Below are 8,688 nucleotides of genomic sequence, written 5' to 3'. Positions count from 1 at the left end.
CACGTAAGAGTGGTCATGGAGGCCTTCGGCTCTCTCAGCAATGTCCTCGGCGATGGCGAGGACCTTCATATCCTTGGCGTTGGGATCGCGATCCATGGTCATCTTGCTTAGGTACACGCGGTGTTCGGTCGCGAATCTCTCGGCGAGCTTCAAGAAGCTGCTTTGAGCAATCTTCTCACAGTTGTCAATCGCCGTGTAGTTTTCTACCGCCACCCAGGAATCCCATTTCTCAACCACGGTCGAGAGTATTCGGGCCATGTGGTCGTATAGAACGTCGTTCGCCATGGAATGATGGAACGTGTCGTAGAGGTCACCTGCAATAAGATCGAGCGTCGGAATATCCATTTCCGTGGCGCTGAAAGTGGCAGGTTTATTACCATCCCGCTTGTTGATGTTGTTAACATGTTCCTGAAGGATAGACATGTTTTTGATTGCTTTCTCCAGCTCAGCTTTGGCCTCTTCGGTGTGTCGTTTCTCGGTTTGAAGGTCGAGCTTCATTGTCTCTTCGTTGCTGTACATTTCATTGAACTTCTTCTTCATGTCTTCGCACCATGAAGCCTTCGCTTTCTGCTCCTCAATCAATTTCTTATACCTCTTATTAAGTATGCTTCCACCCTCCTTGAGTTGTTTAACCTGCTCCTCCAACTCCTTGTTGATTAGGGTCGAGTTGGCATTCGCTCCGGCATTGTTGAGCTGCTGCTCCAAGGAAGTTTTCTCCAGTTCGACCTCGTGGAGTCGAGACTCGACGGCCTCAGCTACTTCCGTCATTCGATCCGCCCGTTTTTTCTCATTAAGGGCACGCTCCCGCTCTAGCTTGTGCAATTCCTGGTAGGTGGCTTGTTGCTCCAAATCTTCTACAGCCTTCTTGAAGTTGGCGCGCATCTCGTCCTCTTTTGTCTCTGCCACTGCCTTCAGCTCTTGTTCATCAGCCAGTTGTTGCTTCAAATTAGTCCTCTCATTCTCAAGCTGGCGCTGAAGTTGTTGAATCTGGGCATTGGCGTGTTGAATCTGGACATTGGCTTGGAAGACATTTGGGTTTGCGGCTCTTGCGCCGGTTATGGCGTTCGCAACGGCCGTGTTTGTCCTGTTCGTCTCACCAGCCAGATGCTTCTTCAGCTGCGCAGTCTCACTCTGGAAACGTTGGAGCTGCTGGTTCAGCTTCGCAGTCTCACTTTGAGAAGCCCGGAGCTGCTGGTTCAGCTGCGCACTCTCACATTGAGAATTCTGGACCTGCTGCTTCAGCTGTCCAATCTCATTCTTGAAACCCTTGACCTCCTCTTTACATTGATCGAAGAAGTTCTCCGTTTCGGCCCTTTTTGCCTCGAGCTCGGCCGTACCCTTTTCGTAGAAGGATTCTCTATCTTTGTTCGCCTTAGCGGCATTGGCCTTCTGGGTATCGACCTCGGACCGGAGTTCCTGCTTCTCAGACTCGTGCTTGGAGTTGAGTTGTTTGGTGGCAGACTCGTGCTTGGACTCGAGTTGCTTGATGGCAGACTCGTGCTTGCGTATGAGGGCGCCGATTTCGGACTGGTGGCCAAAGTTGAGAGCCTTGATCTTGCCGTCGTTCATGGAATGGAGGTCTCCGAGCTCAGGTGCCTTGATAGTGAGAGGGTTGTTGGCTTTGGCCTTCTCTTCGGCCAGCTGCTTGTTAAGATTCTTGATCTCAATTCCCGAGGACTTGCTAGAGGCCTGGAGGTCTTGGATGAAAGATTTGATGGCGTCTATGGGGCTCTGGCCAGGGCTGTTTTGGATACCGAGCTCCCTCTGGACGTCCTTCTTGAGGTTACCAATGGTTATATTTGACTTGGTCACCTTTTCCTTCAGGGTGTCGATCTCCTTATCTCTTCCCGAGAGGGCCTGCCTTAGATCAGAAATTCTACTGTTGTTAGCGTTGATCTGGCGGTTGAGTTGCTTCACCTCAAAGGTGAGTTGATTTGCTTCCTTTGAAGATTCCTCATGAAGCTCCTTGTGTGCTTTCTTGGCTTGCTGAAGGCGTTCTTCCTGAAACTTCGTGACTTGCTCCAGGTTGGCCTTCTCTGTTTCAAGGGCAACAATGACCTTCGACTGGGAGAAATAGCTGAAGGTGAGGCTAGAGAACACCGAGCAGGAAACTCTGATCACCTGTGAGAGGTAGAAAGCAAGCTCTACAAAGGTTCCATGATCCATAATAGGAAAGCAAGGACGCCAATATGCCGCAGGTAAAAGGATCCAGAGAAGTGTGTTGCCACCGGGGAGTGACATGTTGCTGCATTCGCTTAATTCGTCTGAGATTAGCAGGGGAAGGGCTCCGAACAAAGCGTAAATGGCCGTCAAGGCTGTCGAAACATCGTCACGAGCCTCGCAGAGCAGAAGCTCGATCACGGTGAAGATGTTGCCGGGGAGGGAGTGTAATAAAGTAAGAGCGAGGCCGATGTTGATGCTAGCGAAGGTGAAGATGGTTCCGAGAGGCGCCTGGGAGTTTGAGATGAGGTTGCCGGCAGCAACCAAACCGGAAGCCGATGTGATGTGGAACGGCGGGATGGCAAGGAACCAATCTCTGCAAATGAGAGCGACCGTGGCGAGGAGTTGACAGAGGCGATTGCGGTTGACCATGGAGAAGACGCCGTACATGACGTACAACGCGAGAGCGAAGCTGACCTCGCTTGAGGACGGCATGTTGTGAGAGTGAGAACGAGGTTACCTAGATGTGAGGGATGATCGTGAGAAAGGTGTGCTTGCGTGGGCGAAGGTTCAAATGTCTGATGACGATATGAGCGTCGCGAGAGTGCGGGCAAGGCTTGAGGGAAAAGGTAAGAAGAAGGTGGGAGGGTGGGCGGCTTTATGGACGCAAGATTTCGCTTAGCGAGCTTTAAACGAGGCAGTTTCACTATGCCTGGTGAATCTCTGTTAAAGTAAGTGAAATGTGGCTAGGTAGTCAAAGGGCGTGCGTTGACGGGTGGCTGAGCGACGACGTGCCAGTCGCCGCGCGCAAAAGCAAGCAGGTTTCTTCGGACAGCCACAGCATACCTATCATGCCAACAGCCCCCGCATGGCTTGGAGGGAGAAAACGCCGGCGATGTGGAAGCGAATGGCAGGTTATCGTGAAGTGACGTTGGAACGACTGCCCTTAGGTACTGAGCATTTGACTTCTGATCCTGTGCACAAGATGGCATATGATGTCCACAGGTGCATCACTTTCAATATTAGCTAGCTGATTTGCTTGAATTGGGTCGGAAATGTGCTGCGACTACGTTGTGGCTTTTGATGTATCGCGAGTCTTGGCATGGTGGTGAGTAGGTGTTGCCGGGGAGCGGCACCACCACAACTTGACAAAAAATCTACGTACCTGTCGCGCAATTTCAATGGTCCAATCTACCTGCTTTATTTTTCTCTCCGTTTTTAATTATATCAGGGTTGATATTATCAAGCCCTATCAAGAGCGACACGGTAGTTGTACACCGATTCTCATGAACTGTAGCTCGGACAGGGGTAACACTGCTTCGAAGACAGCTGGCACTATTAAGTTCCCCGGAGTAGACAGGTATTTTGGTCGTGAAAACGGAGCATTGAAGTCTGCTACGAAATTGCAGGCATGCCCACTTGTGAGCAGGTCATTTTGGGAAGAATGGCAGGAGCGTACATAGGAGACAATGCAACCCAAACCAAGCATCTTTAGCTAGTTTATTAGAAGCGGAGTTTATACTTAATAATGATAACAATATATAAACGAGTTTCCCTCATAGGACAGGGTCGCGGATTGAAGAATACCTCAGAGTCTACGTCAACTGTTGTGCTTTTAGAATACAAATAGGAGAGGGCAAACCAGTATTACCTTTGTCCGCAAATCACAATGCCAGCAAAAAACATTTCCTTTGTCATGGTCTGTTTGTCACCGAACAAACGATCCAAGACCTCATTTGCAGTACGTCTTTATGCACAGCATGCTAGCCACCGCCAGCAGGGCAGCGGAACTCTAGCCCATCACAGCAGCGACCTCAACACCTAAGCCACAGGAGCTTTATCCTGCTCAGGCAATGCCTCCACGATACCCCCACTCTCATTCCTCGTCTCCAGCATCCAGCGCCAAAGCTCCAGATCAGCATACGCGTCGGTCCAACAATCATGCGCCGCATTCGGGTACCTCGTAAACTGCACCTTCTGCGCCCCGGCCTTTTTCAGAGCATCCACCATCTTCTTGCTCTGCGAGATGGGGATAATGTCGTCAAGCTCTCCGTGATGCACCCACTGCGGCACATGCTTGATTTGCGACGCGCGGATCATGTCCGCCCCGCCGCAGATCGGGGTTAGGGTCGCGAAGCGCGCGGGCGTGTGCAGTGCGAGGTCCCAGATGCCGTAGCCGCCCATTGAGAAGCCTGTTAGGTGGATGCGCGCAGGGTCAACGCGGAAGGAGGGGAGGATGGTGTCCAGGAGGGAGGTTAGGACTGAGGCGTTCCAGCCATAGCCGTTGTCTGCGGAAACACTGAGCTGAGGCTGGGGAGAGGAGCGACGACATTGAGCACTTACTCATGTTCAGGACGGGAGTGACGGTCACGAACTCTTCGGCGACTATCTTGCACACGTCCTCTGATACGGGCGTGCTCGAGAGATCTGCGTCGCCCCGATTCTTTCCCTTGTTTGGGTTACGTCCGCGCAGCCGTGGCGCAAGCGGGATGTCGATTGACGGCTCGGCGCCGCCTTTGAGTTTGTCGTAGCAGAGAATGATCTTGGGTATGCCGTGTCGCAAACAGGCGTACGACTCGTTGGGGCCGCGCTGAGACTCTCCCGCGCCGTGCAGGAACATGACCAACGGCCAGGACTTGTCAAGTTGGGTCTCGTAAGTCGGCGGGACGGACACGAAGAATTCATAACCGTAGGGTGCGGCAGATACGGTCTGCTCGTAAAAGGTAAACGATATGTGCTTTGTCTCGGCGTAGAGGTGGCCCGGATCCAGAGGCTGCGGTGCAGACATGATGCTACAGATGCTTGAGCGTCGATTGTAGCGGCTGATAGCGGGGGACGCAAGAGGCAGGTCTGGCAGCGGATCCATTCTAAGACTGATGTGCGGATAGGAATATATATAGCTCGTAGTGGTGCTCATCACGGGCTGAGCTCTCGCGGAGCCGTGTCGCCACCCGGCCTGACTCTTGCCTTACATCACTGTGCCCTATTCGGAGGCGGCGAACTGCTCCGACCAATCCTTGAGGAGATCTCTATAACGGGTTTGATGAGGCCCTTGAAGAGCAGGAGCGCTCAGCACGGCCACGGCCACGGGTCAGGGAGACGTGAGAGGCCCTCGATTGTCGACGTCATGGTGCTGTACTACCTAGGTACGGGACGAGATTGCTGTTACTGCGCGCATGCCGGAATCACGTGCAGAGAGTATTCATGGCGATGTGCAGTGAGACGTGGCCGCCGCTTCATGGTGTTGGAGAAATTAGCTCGCGCGTGGGCGTGGACGAGCGCAAAGGCAGCGCGTGCAAGAAGCGTGCCAACAGAGCTCGGACAAGCTTTTGAGGCGTGAGCGACGGATGACGGTGGGGGCTGGACGGCAGGCCCCAGCCGAGATCTTCGCGCGTAGATCGCGCCGCCCTAGCAAACACAGGGATGTCATCGCTCCGTCCGCCCTTTGCAGAGCCTCTTCCCTCACAACAACCTCGGAGTATTCGTACCTACGCGCCCAAGCATGGCTAACGTCGCTCCTAAAGGCGAGGCCGCTGGCTACTACCAGGGCCCCGCTCAGCCCCCGAACGCCTACTATAACAACGCCCAGTATCAACCTCAGGACGCCCAAAAGTACCCGCCTCCTCCACCGCAGTACGGCCAAAATTACCCGCCTCCCAATGGACCACCGCCACAGGGCTACGGCGACAAGCCGAGTTTCGACCAGGCGTTCAAGATTGAGAGGCCCAAATGGAACGATTTGTGGGCAGGAATTCTGGTATGTGATTAACAGGGGGGTGTGGGGGCTTCAAACTGACGGATCGCAGTTCCTGATCGTGTGCGCTGGGTTTGTCGCCGTGTCTGGTATCGCGATCCAGGGCTATGGTGAGTGTCGCTTGACAGCTGCCGTTGCCAATCGCTAACTCGGGCGATCACAGCTGCTACCAAGGGCTTCAACGGCGGCGGAATCTACGACAGCGGCAACGACTTTGGCCTGTCCACGAACACTATTGTCCTGTTCATCTTCTGCCTCTGCGTCGCCATCGTCTTCAGCTATGCCTACGTCTGGCTCGCGCGAGCCTTCACCAAACAGTTCATCTGGATCACCGGCATCCTCAACATCATCTTCGGCTTCGTTACCGCCCTGTATATGTTGTCGAGGCACTACTGGTCCGGCGGAATCGTTTTCCTCATCTTCTCCATCTTTACCGTGCTCTGCTTCATCAGCTGGATTCCAAGGATACCGTTCAGTGTCGTGATGTTGCAGACCGCCATTGACGTGTCAAAGCGCTATGGGCATGTATACTTGGTCAGTGCCCTGGGTGGCATTGTTGCGACCGCTTTTGCAGCATGGTACTCTGTCACGTTGGTCGCGGTGTATGTCAAGTACGAGCCTGGAAACAACCCAGCGTGCAGCACCGGAGCAGGTGGCTGTGGGACCGGAAAGGTCATTGGCCTACTCGTCTTCATCACCTTTGCCGCTTATTGGATTTCCGAGTGGCTGAAGAACACCATCCATGTCACCATCTCCGGCGTCTACGGCTCGTGGTACTTCTGCTCGCATAACTTCCCCAAGGGCGCCACCAGGGGCGCGCTGAAGCGCAGTCTGACCTACAGTTTCGGTAGTATCAGTTTTGGCAGCTTGGTCGTGGCGATCATCAACTTCCTTCGTCAACTATGCTCTGTCGCGCAACGACAGGAAGCTAGCGAGGGAAACCTTGTCGGCACCATCCTCTACTGCATCCTCGGGTGCATCATCTCCCTTCTGGACTGGCTAGTCGAGTTCATCAACCGCTACGCCTTTTCCTACATTGCCCTATACGGCAAAGCCTACATCCCCGCAGCCAAAGACACCTGGACGTAAGTCACGACCCCGCCTCCCCACACACACACACAGACTAACAAACCCCAGCATGATCAAAAACCGGGGCATCGACGCCCTCGTCAACGAATGCCTAATCGGGCCGGTCCTAACCATGGGCGCGACATTCATCGCCTACGCCTGCGCCTTCCTCGCCTACCTCTACCTAATCTTCACCAGCCCGGCCTACAACCAAGGCGGCGAGTACACGCCGGTGGTCGTGGCGTTTGCGTTCCTGATCGGCCTGCAGATCTGCAACATTTTCACGACGCCGCTCGCCAGTGGCATCGACACGATTTTTGTGGCCGCGGCGTGGGACCCCGAGGTCTTGATGCGCGATCATCCGGACTTGTACGCCCGCATGGTCAGCGTGTATCCGCATGTGCAGCAGGCTATTCATGCGTAGGTGGGCGTGTAGTGTGGTGTGGTGTGGTGTGGTGTGGTGTGGGGGTGAGTGGTGGGGAGTGATGCTCTAGGGAGCTTGTCGGCATCGTTATCGTCATAATCACTATCATCGGCGGCGTCGTTTCGAAGCATGAAAATGCAGTAACACGAGTCCTGGCATGGGACGGGGGCGGGCGGAGGTAATTATTCAGCTTGGACAAGGAGGAGAAGTTGGAGCACGAAGCAGTAACGGCCGAAACACGCAACACTTAGCAATGACTGGTCTGTAGGAAGACGTGGTTTTGTCTGGTCGCGGCGGCTACTGTCGCTGTGCCTGTTAATTATTGTAATACTGTGAATGAATGCTTAATGTAGTTTTGTATGGTTGATGTGTGGGGTCAGGAAGTGGTTGGGGTTGCTTGTAGGTGGTTGTACTGTATGCGGATGGTTTGGAGATTGGGCTTTGCGGGGGTAAGTACTTATAGGTACTGCCTGCCTGCCAGGCTGCTTGCTGCGTAGTGTGCATACCTACAGAGGTACATACATTACTTAACACGCTCCCGCAGTCCCGTGAACAAAACCCCTACCCCAGCCCAACATCCCTCTCTCCACCAACCCTACCAACCTAATCATCCACACCACCCCACCCACCCATCTGGACATACCCATCCCACCCTCTCTACCTAATACGCCTCCCCAGCCCAACCCAGCCTAACCACAACCCACCATTCGCAAACACAAACATCAACGCCACAGACGAAAGCCAGCCAGCCATCCACCCATCCACCCATTCATCCATCTAGGCAAGCAAACGAACAAACAAGCACGCACACGCGCAAATGGGCACGCACGCATCGCACCGCACCGTAACATGCACGTCGCTGGCAGCCCGACACTCGCGCCCCTATCCCTGCGGCGATCGATCGCGCTTGCGGGTGTGGGTGCTGGTGTGGGTCTGGGGCTATGGGGGTTAGGTATATGTATGTAGGACGTAGCACGTAGGACGTAGCACGTAGTTACGTGCATAGGTAGGCGCGTGGGTGTGGGGGAGCGGTTGCCTGCTAGCAGCGACCTACCTGTATGTACCTAACTACGTGGTTAGGTAAGGTATAGGTAGGGAGGCGTTTGCTTGCTGTTCCTCCTTCTACTACTCTTACTACTGCTCATGCGCCTGCTCCTGCGCTCCCGCTCCTGCTGCTGCCGCGCGCGCCACAACGCGCTATTGAATGCCATACGCGAGCGAGTGCGCGTGTGCGACGAGACGGCTCACATTTCGCCTTGACGCGGCTCGGCGCGGTATGGCG

General features: G+C 54.3%; 3 protein-coding genes across 3 annotated transcripts; 1 reads left to right on the top strand and 2 right to left on the bottom strand.

The window, feature by feature from the left end:
• Positions 1-3,981: 3,981 nt before the first annotated feature.
• On the bottom strand, positions 3,982-4,948 carry K452DRAFT_309232 (uncharacterized protein; the record flags this gene model as incomplete). The annotated part of the gene is made up of 2 exons (XM_033543231.1): positions 3,982-4,448; positions 4,504-4,948. The coding sequence occupies 2 exons, from the start codon at positions 4,946-4,948 to the stop codon at positions 3,982-3,984; spliced, it is 912 nt and encodes a 303-aa protein (XP_033397195.1).
• Positions 4,949-5,611: 663 nt separating this feature from the next.
• Positions 5,612-7,750, top strand: K452DRAFT_319085 (uncharacterized protein). Its single transcript, XM_033544212.1, has 4 exons — positions 5,612-5,917; positions 5,967-6,024; positions 6,078-6,999; positions 7,052-7,750. Exons 1-4 carry the CDS (start codon positions 5,663-5,665, stop codon positions 7,404-7,406), a joined length of 1,590 nt encoding a protein of 529 aa, XP_033397194.1. The 5' UTR covers positions 5,612-5,662; the 3' UTR covers positions 7,407-7,750.
• Positions 7,751-8,019: 269 nt separating this feature from the next.
• Positions 8,020-8,507, bottom strand: K452DRAFT_40027 (uncharacterized protein). Its single transcript, XM_033546616.1, has one exon. It carries the CDS (start codon positions 8,408-8,410, stop codon positions 8,129-8,131), a length of 282 nt encoding a protein of 93 aa, XP_033397193.1. The 5' UTR covers positions 8,411-8,507; the 3' UTR covers positions 8,020-8,128.
• Between the last annotated feature and the right edge of the window lie 181 nt (positions 8,508-8,688).

Source organism: Aplosporella prunicola (genome assembly GCF_010093885.1).
Source record: "Aplosporella prunicola CBS 121167 unplaced genomic scaffold K452scaffold_14, whole genome shotgun sequence".
Classification (NCBI taxonomy): Eukaryota; Fungi; Ascomycota; class Dothideomycetes; order Botryosphaeriales; family Aplosporellaceae; genus Aplosporella; species Aplosporella prunicola.
Note: the sequence above shows the minus strand (reverse complement) of the source record. Positions and strands in the feature narration are given on the sequence as shown.